The sequence below is a fragment of the Arvicola amphibius genome, chromosome 6 (assembly GCF_903992535.2).
Source record: "Arvicola amphibius chromosome 6, mArvAmp1.2, whole genome shotgun sequence".
Lineage (NCBI taxonomy): Eukaryota > Metazoa > Chordata > Mammalia > Rodentia > Cricetidae > Arvicola > Arvicola amphibius.
Window position 1 is genome coordinate 13,725,815 of NC_052052.2, and position 17,874 is coordinate 13,743,688.

At 51.1% G+C, this 17,874-nt stretch overlaps 1 protein-coding gene across 5 annotated transcripts in view; it reads right to left on the reverse strand.

The window, feature by feature from the left end:
• Positions 1-1,860: 1,860 nt before the first annotated feature.
• Positions 1,861-17,874, reverse strand: part of Tmco4 (transmembrane and coiled-coil domains 4) — a 73,389-nt gene continuing 57,375 nt past the window's right edge. For all 5 annotated transcript variants that reach the window (XM_038333838.1, XM_038333840.1, XM_038333837.1 and 2 more), the window contains 3 exons: positions 9,300-9,417; positions 7,659-7,776; positions 1,861-2,998 (listed from right to left, as the gene is read on the reverse strand). In XM_038333838.1, the coding sequence (XP_038189766.1) occupies positions 2,594-2,998; positions 7,659-7,776; positions 9,300-9,417 (641 nt within the window). In that variant the 3' untranslated portion in view covers positions 1,861-2,593. The remainder of the gene's footprint in view (positions 2,999-7,658; positions 7,777-9,299; positions 9,418-17,874) is intronic.

Consider the following 17,874-nt stretch of genomic DNA (forward strand, 5'->3'; position numbering starts at 1 on the left):
GGCTAACCCCCAGCTGCCCCTTGACATGAGGAGTGATCAGAAGCAGCTCTGTATGGAGAGTCACTTGTGGTTTGTGTAGTGTGGCTGGGAGACTTGGGGAGATGGGTCATTTGGTTCAGGCCAGCAGGAAAGCAACCCGTTCTTGGTCCTTTCTTTCTTGGTAGGTAGAAAGAACACTCATCTAGATATTCACCCCTGTTCTTGTCTGGCCCAATCCCCTGCTATCCAAAGTGCCATCCTTGGGATATTGGGGCTCTCATAGGCCTTGGGGAGTTTATTCAAAGTGCCCCCCTTTCCACTGAAGATACACTCAGTCAAAATTGTATGTTCATGAGCTTTCCCACGTATGCATTCGCTGGACACTTTGGACCTGCCAGCTCCTAGGATGGGAATTACCACACTAAAGAGCACCTTAGGCTGGAAGCCGGGCAGCCAGAAACATGACCCTTTCCTCAGCTGTCTATGGCAGCTTGGGGGCTTGGCACAGGTCTCAGGGGAGAGTAGTGATGCTACTTTAAAAGACAATGTAAATGGTGTGCCAAGCACCTGTGAGGGGTCAGGAGGTGGTACATTCTGTTGCTTTAACCCCTGGTCAGCCAGGGCTTGGCTGCCCTCAAGTTCTGTGTGGCCAAGGATGACCTTGAACTTCTGATCCTCTTGCCTCTACCTCCCAAGTGCTGGGATCACAGATGTATTGCACACACCAGGTTTATGCGGTGCTGGGGATGGACCTCAGGGTTTCATGCAGTCTAGGAAAGCATCTATCAACTGAGCTGTGTCCCCAGCGCCCTTTCCTTTTTGTTAGGACAACCTTGCACACACTAGGCAAGTGCTCTCTGCGGAGCCCCACTGCAGCCCCACTGTCCTTCTCCAGCCTTGATTTCCATACCCTAACTCGGGCTCCCAGCCTTCTTGTTCTGATGGGTGGGGGACCCCACCACTCAGGGCCCTTCCAGTCCCATCTGCTGTTCTGCCTCTTCCACTTCAAGGGCGGGCTTCCTCCATCCCGGGCTTCCCGGAGAGGAAGCAGCTGATGGAGGCGGGCTCAGTTCCTCACCCTGCCTCTTTGGGTCCTCTCTAGGGTCATTGAAAGAAAGGACAGCTGCTTGGGTGGGCAGAGAACAGTCGAAGAGGAATGTCCCTGGCTTGGGGGTGAAGCCGCAGACAAGCAGGTGGGCTCCGGCTTGGGCCTGGCTTTTGTGGGTAAGGGCAGGGAACACCTTGGCTCCATGCTTCTTCTCTCTGCTGAGTTCCTCTTCGGTCCCAGGTCTTTATTCAAGCCCTTATGTTCGTCAACCCCGGCTCCCAGGCTCGCCCAGCGGGACCAGGAGCTCTCCTTGGTGCTGATCATATTCAACTGGGCCCTGGCAGCAGGGTTTTGGTGCTTGCCCAGGTTTCTCCCCCTTCAGGCCTGCCCGAGGGACTCAATAAACAGAAGCTGATGTGACTGTGTGTGGACTGAGTCATATTGAATCCCTGGGTGGTTGGAAAGCGGCTGTGTAGAGGTTTCCGCCCAAGCGTCCTGGCCTCTGATCTGACTCTGTCCCAAGCTTGCTTTGTGACACCCCGACAACTCATTGTCATTTTTTCCACGTGGACACAGCAGCTTGTCCTGAAAGCAGCATGAATTGTGTAGGTGTCCATAAAGTGAATAGGTGCCACACACCGGAGGGGCATCCGGTTTCTGAACACTGTGACACCCACAGCCTCGGATGGGTCTTATTTCTCCATGTGCGCAATGGGGGCGATGGGTGCAGGCCACCTCTGTCCCTGCCCTACAGAAGAGGTGGGAGGAACAAGGTGGAGGTCTAAAATCCCACTGGCTAGACTTCACAGTGATTCCATCACTGATCAGCTGTGTGGTCTTTAACAGATTTCCTAAACACATAGAGGCTCAGTTTCCCCGAGCATAAACTAAAAGGTGGCCGCGAAGGTTAAGAGAAAAGGCTTTAGTATTTATTGGTCCCTCCCTGTGTAACCTTTCATCACCAGGGCCATTTCTCTCTATGCCGACTGTGAATTCTGCCTTTATTCTTCTGGCTACCATTCTATACAGGGCCACCACGTCTCACAAGCTCAGGGTGGGCCGCCATTCACATGACACCTGTCTCAGTTACTCTGCAGTTGTGCCGCGCACACAGCCTGCACATCTGTATGAGAGAGCGCTGACTGGACCTCCCAAGAAGAGCAGAGAGAGAGAGGAACTGACTTCATTGGCACCTGAAAACACCCCACCGGTAGGGCCTGGGGCTGGTGGGCAGCCCTGGAGGTTGATAAAAGATCAGGAAGATACTTGGTTCAACTGAAGGTAGAGGAAAGAAAGAGCACGGGGACCTCCAGTCTCCCAGTGACTCCTGGGCCTCTGGATGGACCTGCAGGGCAGGAGCCTATGCTGGCCTGGAGCTGGGCTGATGTTGCGGGTCACGTGGCCAGTGTTCCCTCAGGGAGCAAGCGTTTTCCTCACCAGCTCTCCATTCTAGGCTCTTTCTGTTTTAGAAAGGCACCTGTGGAAATTCCACACCTCCAGAACTCTCTGAGGAGCCAGAAAGTTGAATATGGAAATCTAAAGTGATAGTCCAGGCTCCTGCTGGGGTCAGTCCAGTTCTGCACAGGACTCCCGGGTCCCTTGTGTGCAGTCAGGACAGCCCAGTGGGTTAGGACCCACACCATGGCTGCAGATCACGGGTCCTTCTGCTGGACTGGCAGCAGCAGGGAGCAAGGCCTCTGTGGATTGGTCTGGTTCTGTTGGCATCTGGGCTAGCCTGGCACTGGAAGGTACGGCAGTTTTGAGACTGTCTCCTGGGCCAGGTTCCTGGGTTTGCCCATCTTGGTGGATTGCCTCATCTGTGGAGACTGTGGCTGCCTGGAGAGGCTCTTCTTGGGCCAGGCTGCCAGGGGCCAGTAGGAATCCCTTCTCACCCCAGCCTGGCTTGGTACGAATGCCCACAGCCTTCAGGATCACATCCATTTGCTTGGCATAGTCCAAGTGCCCGTTGACCTGCAGGGAGACCATGCGTGAGGACCACAGTAGGTAGGTGGGTAGGATGGTGGGTAGATGGGCAGGATGGTGGGTAGGTGGGCAGGATGGTGGGTAGGTAGGCAGGATGGTGGGTAGGTGGGCAGGATGGTGGGTAGGTAGGCAGGATGGTGGGTAGGTGGGCAGGATGGTGGGTAGGTGGGCAGGATGGTGGGTAGGTGGGCATGGCCCACCCTTTCCCTGGGACCCAAGCTAAGTTCCACCCTCAGCCAGTCACTCAGCATCCCAAGGTCCTAATTTTCAGTGGTTCTCAAGTCCAGAGTGCACTGGGGGCAGAGGTGTGTGTGTGTGTGTGTGTGTGTGTGTGTGTGTGTGTGTGTGTATGCTATAGGATCTGAGCTAGGGACAGGTGAAGTAAGTTTTTTCCAAATGTATGGGGCAGGAAGGGCCATCCTGACGGTTAGCAGGTGGGGGAAGGGCTCAGTATTTACTCTTCAGTAGCCATAGGACCTTGGGTCGCCTTTCTGTCCCCAGCATTAGGAGTAGCTCCCACAGAGGGTGGCTGGTAGGGTTTTCCCAGGAAAAATCCCAAGTGGGAAATAATGTTTTGTCCCAGCCCATAAGGTTCTGCTTCTTCACAGCTCACTGGCCCCCATCACTCTTCTGCTTCGCCTGGTTCCCCTCCTAGGAAGTCCCCACTTGCGCTCCTCATTGTGTGCTGAAAACTTAACTCCCCAAAACAGCAGAGTTGAGAGGAGGGGCACTGGGTCAGGACCCCAGGGTTCTGCCTCTGGTTTGACAGTGATGTCACCCTGAGGGCAGATTTGTTACAAGGCCAGCTTGCCACTCCACCATGAGATGCAGCCAGAAGTCACCACTAGATGCCAGTGCCACAGCCTTGGATAACTTTCTGTTCCTGGCACACGGTCTAGTCCCATGCATTCACTTACAGCAGTCCAGAGGGGCCAAGAAGAGAGGAAACAGCGCTATTTCAGGTGCTTCTTTGTGAAGGAATGGGTGTCTTTTCTTACTCCTCCCCCAACCCGTGTGTGTGTGTGTGTGTGTGTGTAGGTCAAAGGTCAGGTGTTGGGGGCTGGAGAGATGGCTCAGAGGTTAAGAGCACTGGTCCTGAGTTCAATTCCTAGCAACCACATGGTGGCTCACAACCATCTGTACTGAGATCTGGCACCCTCCTCTGGCGTGCAGGCATACATGGAGGCAGAATGTTGTATACATAATAAATAAATCTTTTTTTTAAAAAAAGGTCAGGTGTCTTCCTCAATCTACCCACCTTATTTTTTTCAAGGTAGGTGTTTGGTTAAAAGCATCACCTTAGCTCCCTGGCACCCCTTTATACAAAGAGTCTGGACTGCTTAGTTGGGGGGCTTCACCCCAGCCACCTGACATCCTGACCACCTGGAATGGTGGGTGGAAAGTTCCATTTCAAAGCTCCTTCCCCTGGGAGTTGCCTCAGTCCAAACGCTACCTCCTAGAAAACCCTCCAAATGGTGACCCCTCCCCAAGGAAGGTCAAGACCACTCCTACAGGCTATTTAAACTGTCTGGCAAAGAATGAACACGTGGTCTCCCGGTTTTCCATGGTCTTTTGGTTCTCTGTTCCCCACTCTGTGTTTTCCTGGGGGGGGGCACCAGAGAGTTTTGCCATCCATTAAACCTGGGTGTCTTCTAATTTGGTCTGATTGGAAATACTGTGTCGGCAGAGAGGTTTGTCAGCTAAGGAAAAATACTCAACAGTAGTGTCTCTAACTGACCCTGGAGCATTTCTATTTGACTAGCTTGGCTATCCAACAAGCTCCAGAGATCCTCCTGTCTCTGCCCTCCCCACTCCATCATGGTTCTGGGGACCTGAACTCAGACCCTCATGTTCCTGTGGCAAACACTTTGCTGACTGAGCCACATCCCCATTCTCCAAGGCATCTCATGGAGATGTCTCCCAATCCAGGTCCGTGCTAATGCATTTCAGTGGGATCTGAGAAGGACTTGAAAACCAGAACACACTGTGCCTGGTGCTTAGTGTAGGTGCCGCATAAATATGTGTCCTCTGACTTTAGCTTGCCTCAAAGGGGAGCCGGTGACGGGGAGTTAGCTGGGTTGATTCACTTGGGGGTCCAAGGTAGCTGCTTAAACTCTAGCTATCACATCTCAACTCCTGCCAACAGAAACTTCAGACCCGCAGGGACAAACACCAACCAGTTCTCCACGGACAAATTACAGCTGCTTCCCTGAGCCTTTGGGATCCTGGGGAAGGAGTGGGGACTGGTGCCAGGGCTGTGTGGGAACAGGCAGCCGGGAAGGGTGGTATCAATGTTATTGATGCTGACTCCAGGTAGCCATCACACCTCCAGTCCACAGCTCTAGCCTCCTCTGCCATAGGCTGGTCCAGGTCTTGGCAGGTCTACAGAGACCCAAGATGGAGTCATTGCTGTTGGTACTCCATGTTTACAGCCAGCAGCAGGGCAAGGTGGGTCATGGGTGGGCGCGACACAGCTGGTGTGGACTCAAGTTTTTAGCCCGTGACCATCTCCCCAGCTGTCCTACCAAGCCCTGTACAGCCAGATATCAGTAATACAAAGCAGCCATCTTCCATGAATGATTCTGGACGCATCAGGCCCCTCCTACCCCCCACTGTCCATTAGCAAAGGCTCACTGACTACTGGCCAAGAGACTCTGAACTTGAGGAATTACCAGGTCCGTGTGGGTAGGGGTGGACCCCAACATTTCCCCTTTCCTTTTCTGCAAGAGACCTGGCCTGGCTGCCACCACCCTATCTGTCCATCCTGAGGACCCTTTCCTTGGCCAGTAGGCCCCGGGTTCCCTGATGGCCCCGCTTCTTCTGTAAAATGAAACTGGCAATTATCCCAGCACCATGTGTGCTGGCGTGAGCAAGCGACCATGTGGATACGGGCATCCACCAGGGCTGCAAACTGTTGACGAGGTTGAGGAACGCAGGTGGCACTGGTGTGTGGCCAAAGGCCCAAGCTCTGGGGTTGCTGCCCTGGGTTTCTGGCTTGAATCTATAATGTTCCCCTCGGGCTCATGTCTCTGACTGTTCCTTCTCTAGCGGTGTTGGGAGAACCTTTAGGAGGTAGGGCCCAGCTGGTGGAAGAGAGCACCGGAAGTGGGCTTTGAATGTGCTGCTTAGGCTTGGGCTCTTCCCTCTGCCCTTTGCTGTCAATCCATCCCTCTGTGAACAGCTTCCTGCTGGACTTCCCCTGCCCTGGCGAACTGAAGCCTGCCTGAACCATGAATGCAAATCAGTTATTTCTGCCAAGGGGCGTGGTCACAAGCGACTCAGAAAGTCACTATTAGGCTCGTGTTTGTCACGAGCTGTAGCCTCAGTTTCCACATCTGAACCATGGGACCTTTTGCAGGTTCACCTGATTCACGGTGGCCATTGTCACCTGACGCTGGTGCTATTGCTGACTGCTGTACTCTGTGGCTGGCCCTGTGTTAACTTCTAAAAGCAAGCACATCCTTTTTTTTTGTTTTTGTTTTGTTTTTCGAGACAGGGTTTTCCTGTAGTTTCTAGAGCCTGTCCTGGAACTAGCTCTTGTAGACCAGGCTGGCCTCGAACTCAGAGATCCGCCTGCCTCTGCCTCCTGAGTGCTGGGATTAAAGGCGTGCGCCACCACCACCCGGCTCAAGCACATCCTTTGGGACAGGGATAGGTTTGTCCTGGACCAGGGCTTCCTGAACAGCTTCAAACAGTGAGCCCTGGGGTGGTCAAATCCTCCACCAGCTGCAGCCCAGAGAGGCATCCTAGCCAGGGTCCCTTTCTCCAACCCCCAACAGAGATGGTCCTTGCCTGCCACAGGGAGGAGGGATGGGACAGGTCTTCTGGCTGCTGATGCAGAGGGAGCTGCCAGGCAAATCCTCCCAAGGGAGCCCTGCCATCCCCTCCTCCAGCAGTGAGCTGCCAAGGAAAGCCAGGGACACAAAGGCAATGCTAATTACCTCTAATTAGTCAGAGGAGGAAAGCACCGCTTTGCTGGGGCCCCTAATGTGATAAAGAGCTATTATTAGGCAGGAACTGAGCCAAAGCCAAGGTGTTTGAGGAGGGAGAGATCCGCAAGCGGCTAGTCTCCAAACTGGAAGTGAGGGTAGTGGGGTGACTGAAGAGGAAGAAGAAGGGGCTAGTATCAGGGAGCACTCACCAGCCCAGGGCCCTGGGCCCTGCATCTTAAGGAAACTCCCCATATGATGGTTGGGCTTAGTGCTGGATTATGTTCTTGCTTGGCCCGCACCAGGGAAGACTGCTTTGCGTCTAGACAATGCTCCGCACCTGAGTCCTCTGCTTGCTTTGGTTATTGCTGGGGTGAGGGGCGGGGGCAGCCCTGACTGGTGACCTGGTTATTGCTGCGGGGGTGAGGAAGAGAAGGGTGGTAATTTGAAGACTCTAGCTAGGGGTTTGGATCCAGCCCTGCGAGTTTCGAGTTGGGAGACCAGAATTCTCCTAAACTTGGATTTTCTCATCTGTAAATGGGACACAGCAGTTCCTGCCTGGCAGTAGAAGCTTGAGGATTAGAGTCAATGGGGAAAGGCTGGCATGGAGCCCACAGGAGTCAGGTCCGTGCAGGTGCTACAGCCAAGTGCTGCAGTGACCTGGTGTCCCTCATCCACAGCCCAATGGGGAGCCCTTGGAGGGCCAGGCCAGTACTCACCATTGCAGATAGGTCCACATTCTCCATCCTCCGGTCCTGCAGCAGCACGGGCTGGAGGCCTGCAACCCGGAGCTGCACAGAAGATGTGCGGTACACGAAGCTCAGCAACCAGTCTCCCCTGCAGGCAGAAACGGGCACTGTCAGCCTGAGCCCAGGCAGGTTGGGTAACTGACTAACTGGGCACAGCGGGACACTGTGTAGCCTGGGTTGGCCTCAAACTCACAATCCTCCCACCTCAGCCTCCAAATGCAGGGATGGCATGTGGACACCAGGGTGGTCTGCTGACACTCTGAGGGGCTTTGATCCACACCTGGTGCCCCCTCCTGAGATGAATCCCTTTAAATAGGAACCCCACCATTTGCTCTTCTCCGGCAGGATCCTCCATCACAGGCCTTCCACGGTCTGTCCCTCCGCCTTCAGCGGTCACCCAGAACCTCTGGTTCACCTGCCCCTCCAGTTCTGACCTCTGAGCACTGCATTGCCTTACAGCATGGGCTGCATGCACACCTTTGCTCAAACCTGCAGCCACTTGCCCCAAGCCCCTCATATGTATGTATATATTATATATACAAATATATGTACATATTGTATATATGTAATTTTTTCCCTTAAATTATAATATTAAAGTTGGGTCCCTGGGGCCCGGGCAAGTACTTGGCTTGGTGGACTGCATATTTGCCTAGCATGCACGAGTCCTGCTTTAGATCCCAGCACCATATAAGCCAGAATTGGTGGTGCATGTCTGTGCATCACAACACTTGGGAGGTGGAGGCAGAAGGACCCGTGGTTATAGAGAGTTCAAAGCCAGCCTGGGCTATAGGAGAGCCTGCCTCCAAAAGATAATGGTCACCGTCTCCTCCTTCTAGGCTGCCCTTAGATTTTGAGCTCAGAGCTTAGAGCATCACCATCCTATGTTTTCACTGCAGGTCCCTTATCCAAAGCCCTAGGGACCTGTGCCTGTGGTGGTTTTTGAGGCTCACGATTTGTATGGCTAACCAGCCTGCGGCCTGCGTCATACAGGATGTTCTTGCAAGCTTGGGGTGGGGGCGCTGCTTTTTGGGAGCTTGGGGTTATTGTGGAGAACAAAATTCTGAGGGCCTCTCCTCAGACTCCAAACAGGACTGCCTCCCTCCAGCGGATCCCCAAGTCCCCCTGCTTGCCAGAGGTTCTGCTGCCCAGGGTGCTGGCTCTCCATACTGCCAGTGGCTTCTTCCATCTTCCCACCCCTGCTCAGAAATCATGTTCCAAAAACAGAGCCCAGATTCTACTGCCAATGGCACGCATGCATGCCTTAGCCTTAAAGGGCTCCCGTTTGGACCCCTGGTGTGTTTCAGTCTCAGGTGCCACCCCCACGCTTCCCCTGCAGTTCTAATCTGCTGAGTCATGCTGCAGGTGACCTTGGACCTGACACGGGGAGGGGGGGGGGAGGGCAGTACTACGAGACCCTTCCCTGTTAATGACCATCCTGCAGCATGAGATGCTTTCCAGATCTGAACCCCTGGCTTGGCTGCACAGCTGACAGTCAGTGGCCAGCTTCTGGTATCTTCTAGGGCTTCCTGTCTCCAGCAAGGGTGTGATGATGGGGCACTAGCTGCTCAGGAGATATTGTCTCCTTCCCCAAGGCATGAGGTTCGGACAGACCTGCAGTACCCATTGACGATTCTCCCAGACACCACTTTCCGGAACGGTTCCCAGTGCTTGGGGTCCCCTTCTACCGGTGCGCCCAGAAGGACCACATCCTCGATGATCCCTTGGCAATCTGGTGAGAGAGTCCAGCAGAGTCTGTTAGTGAGCTAAGCCATAGTGAGTCCCGATGGGAGGGGGTAGGGTGGTGCATGTATGGGATGGGATGGGGGAAGGTTGGAGTGGCAAGGGGCTTAATAATGATAAAGACGATCATTGTCACATACACATACATACTTGCACATGGATACACACATGATGTGTTTACTTACCTATGTTGTTCTATTATTAATAAAAATAACTATGGGGTAATTGTGGTAAAAAGATATTGGGGTAAAAACCTGATAGAGCCAAAGAGTGGTGGAGGACAATCACCTGACCCTAACTCTCCGCACTTCCCAAATCGAAAGGGCTGGTAATCTCCTAAGTGCCTCACTATATCTTCCTGTGTCCCCCATCTGGGTCCCCTAAAATCTCTATGGCTAATTCCAGTCAACCAATCGTTGACTCTATCCCCTCATTCAAGGTAAACTTAATTAGCAGTCTTGGAGTGTCAGAGCGAAATATCCCATAACACACACACAGCAATGGGGTGTGTGTGACACTTTCAGGGCTCCAAGCCCTGAGTCAGACCCTTACATGCCTGATTTATTCCTGCTAAGTGTTGCTGTCACGGTTAAGGTGAACATAGACAGCAAGTAGCACAGCTCAAGCTGGAACCAGGGCATCTTTCCAGCACCCAAAAGCTCACACTGACTGAGAACATGAATAACCTCTCTCCCTCATTCTGAACCCTCCCCTTGGAAGATGGGAAATGGGCTCAGGGAGGAGATGGCACCAGCCTAAGGCCACATAGCTAGAGAGAATCCAGCAAGGACTACAACCCAGGGTACCTGGACAGCCAGCCATGAGGTCCCTGGGATCATTCTCTCTCTTGATACAGTAACCAAAAGGGTCTCTGGTCACCACTGGGCCAGGACCTCTGGGGTGGGCCATTCGGATGCCTCCTTTGCCCTAGGGAATTCCATCTCCCTGGAGATGTCATGGGACAGCTGGTGGAGTGCCACACCTCCTTGTGGCCAACAGGAAAAATAGCAGGGTTTCTGAGCAATTTCTAGATCCAGGGAAAGCCTTGGAAAAAGCCTAAAAAGGCAACTGCTTTGCCCTTGAACTGAGACTACCTATGGTAGTCCAGAGTGAACGTAAACCAGGCTGGACTGCACACGCATTCCACCATTCCTGAAGCCCAGCCGGCAGCTGCCTCACTAAGTCCTTTCTTTCTGCTCGCGGATGAGTTTGCATTCATTAGATTTGTTCTCTGCAACGGGGGTAAAACCTGAACACAAACTACAAGCTAGGCTCTCAGCAACATACAGACGTTGGTTACGGGCAGCTGCAAGAATCATACACCATGGAATCCTGAATGGGAGGTCCGAGAACATTACCTATCCTCTGAAGGTTCTAGAAGTGGAAAGGACAGGACAAGGATTGTGAGAAAGGCACAGCAACAATATACTGTTTAAAGCTGGGCATAGTGTCACACACCTGTGACCCAGCACCGCTGAGGTGGAGGTGGGAGGATCAAGAGATCGAATATAGCAAGTTCAAGGCCAGCCTGGAAAATAATCAACCAGCCCACTCCCTAAAAAAGGCTGGAACTTTCGAACCCCAGATAATGTAGGCCTTCTAGGCGAGGTACAGAAACATCCTTATGAGGGGCTGGGATCATCACTCAGGGTTAATGTGTTTGTGTAGGCGTGCAAGGCCCTGCGTTCCTGTCCCTGCATTGAAAGGAAAATCCTTATCAGGTTGCACCTTCAGTGTCTAGCAGCCCCTCATAATGACACGCGATCTGGGGTCAGGATGTGGAATCAGCATAGAATGCACCCACTTTTCAAGACCAGCGAAAGACGCAAGAGGTTCAGTGAGATGGCTCAGTGGGTAAAAGTGCCTGAGTTTGATCCCAGGAACCCACATAGTAGAAAAGAACAAGTCAAATTGTCTTCTGACCTCCATGTGTGAACAGAGGCATGCATGTATGCATGCAGGTGCATACATCCCCCATCCACGCAACACACCACACACACATACATACACAACATACACACACAAACCCACATATACACATACACACACAAGCCCACACTTCCACACATACACATATACAACACATACAACATACATACACAACACACATACATATACACATACATAGCAAACACACATACACAACACACACATGTAAGTAAGTAAGTGTAAAAATATAAAGATTCCAGAGATGAGCATTTAACGGCCCTGGCATTCTTTAGCTGTGGGGACAGTCTGCCAAAAGACATTTTCTGGCTCAGGCTTTCCCTCTTGTGAAGGTCTGAGTTGTTAAGTACAGACCCACAGGGCTGAGGATGCAGCTCAACAGTAGAGCACTGGCTTAGCATGTGCCTTCCATCCCCACCCCAGGCTTATGAATATTCATATTCTTTTTTTTTTTTTTTTTTTTTTTTGGTTTTTCGAGACAGGGTTTCCCTGTAGTTTCTAGAGCCTGTCCTGGAGCTAGCTCTTGTAGACCAGGCTGGCCTCGAACTCAGAGATCTGCCTGCCTCTGCCTCCCGAGTGCTGGGATTAAAGGCGTGTGCCACCACCGCCCGGCTGAATATTCATATTCTTATATAAAGGGTGAGATGATCTTTAAGTTCAGAAGTCACAGACACAGACAGCTTTTGTGCTTGGATTTCTCATTTCTGCAACTGCTCCTTAGATCCTATTCATTTTCTGCTATTACCATGGGGGTGGGTGGTCGGCTATAACTTTGGCAGTAAGGAGGCATCATGCCTCCCATTGAAAAGGAAAGCTTGCCAGTCAAGCCTTTGCCCTCCGCTCTGGGATTGCCTGTCATCCCCTGCGTGGCCAGGCGCCCTTCCTTCCCCTGGTCTCTTTGCATTTACCAGTTCTGTTACTCTCTAGCCCAGGATCTATCCATCAGAAACGGGAGTCAAGACTGAAGATGCAGCTGGGCTCTATCTCCGGCATCAAATGAACTGAGTGTGCTGGTGGATGCTGTGATCCCAGCATTGGAGAGGCAGAGGCAAGAGGGTCAAAAGTTCAAGGTTGTCATGTTTGAATGAGAACGGCCCTCATAGGCTCATATATTTGAATGTTTGGTCTCCAATTAGTGGACTGTTTAGGAAGGATGAGGAGGTGTGGCCTTGTTGGAGGTGTGTCACTGGAGGTGGCCTTGCAGGCTGGCTCTTGCTCTCTGCCTGCGGATCAGAATATGGCTGTCAGCTACCTCTCCAGCACCATGTCTGCCTGCTTCCATATTCTCCACCATGATCACGGGCTCACCCTCTGAAACTGCAAGCAAACCCCCTAACTGTTTACTTTAATAAGTTGTCTTGGTCATGGTGTCCCCTCATAGCAATGACACAGTAACTAACACAAAGGCCATCCTTGGCTATATTGCTAGCTTTAGGCTAGCCTGGGATACATGAAACCCTATCTCAAAAGCAAAACCAAACCCCAACAGAGCAATTGGAGAATGATAACTCGTGACAGGCCATGGAAGAGTATTTCACTGTTGCTCCTAAATCTCTTAAAATGTTTTATTTTTCTTTAAGTGTTTTGCAGGTGAATATGTACATGAGTTGTACGTACAGGTGCCCTTGGAGGTCAGAAGAAGGTTCACTTGATGCTATGGAGTCAGAGGCAGCTGTGAGTTGTCTGATGTGGGTGCTGGGAACAGAACTTGGATCCTCGGCAAGTACAGCCAAGTGCTCTTAACCACAGAGCCAGTTTTCAGGTGCCCAGGAAGCAGATGTTCTGCCACAGCCACCCTCCATCCCTAGAGGATGTAGAGGATGTGAGAAAACACACAGAACATTTCCCATCTTGTCATTTTTGTTTAGTTTGAGACAGGACCTCACGCATCACAGGCTGGCTTAGAACAAGCTATGGAGTGGAGGATAGCCTTGAACTGGAGACCTTTCTACTTTTACTTCCCTGCTGTTGGGAGTAGGCCACCACTCCAAGTTAATGAGGCCCTGGGGATGGAACACAGGGTTTCATGCATGCCACGCAAGCACTCTATCAAGGTCAGCCACATGTCCTGTCTTTTATCATGTTAAAGTGTTCAGTTCAGGGGGGCTGGAAAGAGGGCTCAGTGGTTAAGAGCTCTTGCCAAGGACCCTGGCTCAGTTCCTAGCACCCAAGTTGGGCAACTTACAACCAAAGCCCCAAGCTCCAGGGGATCTGACACCCTCTTCTGTCTTGTCTGGGAACTCGCACCCCTATGCTTAATGAAAGAATGAAAATAAGCCTTTAACACCCAAGGGTTTGCTCAGTGGCGTCAAGAGCATCCGTGCCATGTGCAGCACTGGTCCTTCACTTTTGCTGTTGTTTCTGTTTGTTTGGTTTTCCTAGACAGGGTTTCTCTCTGTAGCCCTGTCTGTCCTGAAATTCGCCCTGTAGACCAGGCTGGCCTCGAACTCACAGAGATCCCCCTGCCTCTTCCTCCCAGATGCTGGGATTAAATAGTGTGCGCCATCGCCACCTGGATTCTTCCTTCACTTCTGTCACCATTTTGCTCTCAGCCTACGCCTCTTGGCTGCCCCCTGGACTCCTGGCATGGCGCTTGCACCTCGTGGCACTCCTAGAAGTCTAGAGACAGCTGGCTTCACTTTTTCTAAGACCCATCCAAAAATCAAGAAGGGACACTCTTTTTCCCAGGGTCAGTTTTGAAAACTCTGGATGTGATGTATAAATTCTAAAACCAAGCATTTAAAGAACACGGGGGGGGGGCAAGCTCTGCCCATGGAACCCACCATACCTGCTCTGACTTCTGCTAACCTCTCTGTCCCCACAGTGGGCCTCGCTAAAGGGAGACCGATGTTCACAGAGCTTTTGATGGCTCCCCAAATGGCCAGAGAGGCATAAGCACACTCCCACATGCCTATCACGTTGTCAGGAACGAGACTCTCAGTTGGAAAGCTCAGAGTGTCTCAAGTCAGACCTGCAAAGTAGATGAATCCTGTCCCTCCCATCAGGGGTTCATCTGTGCAGAGAGCGATAAGACGGGAATGCAGGGTACGGGTGGGGGGGTTGGGGGGGCAGCATCTGCCAGTTGCAGATTTGCAAGAAAGGCTTTGGAGATGATCTGAGCTGTGTCAAACACAAACCAAGTCCATTGAAAAGATACTGACACACGCATGCCATGGAGGGGGAGGAAACTATAAAGGGAGAGATGAGTTGAGAGGAGGGTGCTCTGGCTGCAGTGTTGCCCCCATGGGAGGCTCACACTGGCAGGAAATGGTCCAGAGGAACCTGTTTGGCCGTCTGATCAGGATTTGAGATGGAATCTTCAAAAGGCCTCCTAAACCTTCATTTCTGCTCTCTGATACCTACACAGAGCGAGACAGCTATTACTATACCCCAGGAACCTCAAAATTAATCTGTTCCACCTGGCTTCTCCTGGATGCCCCCCAGGTGGGCTGAAGTTAGGTCTGCCTTGGTTCAAGCAACTGGTGGGGCCAGCTTCGTGGCTGGGAAATAAATCACACCAACTGCGACTGACTTGTGTGTTACCGTGGCAATGAAAGGGCCACATGACGGAGCCACTGCCAGCTGTGTATTCCTTCTGGTGTCTGGCGACAGCCAAGCTAACGTTTGGCCAACTGGGAGTGTGCGGATTCTAGAGTTGGGCTACTCAAATAAATCTTTAAAGAAATATTAATATCATTAAAATTACATATATGTATGTCCAGGTGTATGTGCCCATGAGTGCAGGGCCCAGTGGATGCTAGAAGTTGTCAGAGTCCCCTGGAGCAAGAGTTACAAGCAGTTGTGAATGGCTGGACGTGGGTATTGGGAATCAAATTTACGTTGTCTAAAAGAGGACTACTATATACTGTTAACCACTAAGCCATTTCTCCAGGCCCCCTTTCTCCTTTTTTAAGACAGGGTCTGATTTTGTAGCCCCTTGCTGGCTTGGAACTCATTATAAAGACAGATAGGCCTAGAACTCATTGAGATCCACCTGCCTCTGGCCCCAGAGTGCTGGGAATAAGGGCATGTACCACCATAGCTGACTCCCTTTTCTTCCTTTAAAAGAATTGTGTGTGTGTGTGTGGTGTATGCATGTAGCACACGCATGTGTATGTGCATGTGTGTAGAGGCTGGAAGTTGATGCTGGGCGGCTTCCTCAGTTGCTGTCTTGCTTATCTTTGGAGACAGGATCTGTCACAGAACCTGGTGCCTACTAACTGGCTAGGCTGACTGGTCAGCACACTCTGAGGCCTCAACTGTCTCTGTCACAGATGGCACAGCCAAGCCCGGCGGTCTTACATGGATCTGAACTCAGGCCCTCATGTTTGCAGCTACAGGAACTTTACCGATTGAGCCATCTTGCCCTCTCTAACACCCACCCTACCCCCTTTAAGTTTTTCACCATGATATATATATATATATATATATATATATATATATATTTTCAGGCTGGTTTTTGAATTTGTAATCCTCCTGTCTCAGCCACCTAGTGTACGATACCAAGTGCGTGCCACCATGCCTGGCTCTCTTTTTAGTTTTTAACTGTCATCCTCTGACTTTAGGAAAAGTTCAGGACCAAGTGATCTTGGGAGTAAGCTGAACTCCTCCATTCTACCACGGGAGTTCAGCCTCAGAGACCTACAGAAGCTGTCCTGGTCACACGAGTACCATAAAGGATTTGGCTAATTCATCTCCCTCTCGCCTATTCCACTTCTCTTTGTGGTCTGATACAATTTTGAATTAAATATGTTTTGACCACTATGATACCTTCTGAACCTGAGTTATTACAAGCCGACCACAGGTACCCATGACGACGGCTACTTCCAGTTTGGCGGTTGTGAGAGACAGCCTGGCACTCTGGCACCATGGCAGAGACCCTAGCATCCTGAAAATTCTAAGAAAACTGATACCAGTTGGCTAAGCTGAGGGTACATCTGCCTTACATGTCAAATAGAAGTGGGTGAACAGGTACGGCTAAGAAAGAGAAAGAGAGGCCCATGACCTACTACGCATTTTCTATCTGTTATTTTTCATCACTGGGGATGGGAACCAGGGCCTCGCACACCCTAGACAAGTGTTCTGACACGGAGCTATTCCCCTAGCCTTTGGGTTCTTAATACCCGCTGTGGTGGTTTGAATGAGAACCACCCAATTGGCTCATATATTTGAATATTTGATGTCCGGCTGATGAAACTATTTGGGAAAGGTTAGGAGGTGTGGCCTTGCTGGAGGAAATGTGTCCCTGGGGGTGGGCTTTGCTGTTTCCAAAGCCCAAGCCATTTCTAGTTAGCTCACTGTCTCATGCCTGTGGATGGAGCTCTCAGCAACGGCTACCTTGCCATGCCTGCTGGCCTACAGCTCTCCTCCCCACCACGGTGGTCATAAAGACTAACTCTGTGGAACCAGGAGCCTCAGATTAAACAGCTGGCTTTATAAGTTGCTTTGGTCATATGGTGTCTCATCACAGCAATAAAAAAACAATACTACGACAGAAGTTGGTACCAGGGAGTGGGTCATTGCTGTGACGGTTCCCACTCCGCTGTTCTTCAGAAAAGGTAGAAGTCTTTGAGACTTGGGACTACGAAGGAGGTTGAATGCTGTAAGTGAGGCTTAATGGGCCATCCTAGTAGGAGCTTGGAAGCCAGTAGTGCTGAGGGAAACGTGGACTGTGGAGGCCCAGCTCAAGAGGTTTCAGAGGGGAATAAGATGAGCAACCGGGCTAGGGACCATTCTTGTGTCACTGTGGCAAAGAATGTGGCTTTCAGCCCTTGCCTTAAGACTCTGCCTGACGCTAAATTGAGAAGTTTTGGACTGGTTTTGTTGGCTGGAGTTTGTATTCTGACACACAGGATCTAGGCTTTCCCATCAAAAAGGTTAACATTTACTTACTTATTTACTGACCAGGTCTCACCTAGCCAGGATGGCTCCAGACTCACTATGTAGCCAGAGCTGGCCTCCACCTCTCAGGTGCTAGGATTCCAGGCATGCACCACAATGTTCTTTAATTGAGTGTATATAATTTGGAAATACAATTTCTCGTAAATTGAGGATTGTGATCTGTAATTGGTTGTTTTTATTCTTTAGTCTTGGCTCTTTGGGGGTCCACTACCCAGCTCCCAAATAAATCCAACAGGGACTTTTTTGTTTTGTTTTGTTTTGTTTTGTTTTGAGACAAGGTTTTTCTGTGTAGCTTTGGAGCTTGTACTGGACTCACTCTGTAGACCAGGCTGGCCTTGAACTCAAAAAGATCTACCTGCCTCTGCCTCCCAAGTGCTGGGATTAAAGGTGTGCACCACCACCACCCAGAACTTATTCTTTCTTGAATGCCTGGCCTTAGTTTGGCTTGTTTCTTGCTAGCTTTTCTTAAATTATCCCATCTACCTTTTGCCTTTGGGCTTTTACCTTTTTCTATTTCTGTATATCTTTTCTTTCCTTTTTATTCCGTGTCTGGCTGTGTGGTTGGGTGGCTGGCCCCCTCTTTTCTCGCTCCTCGATT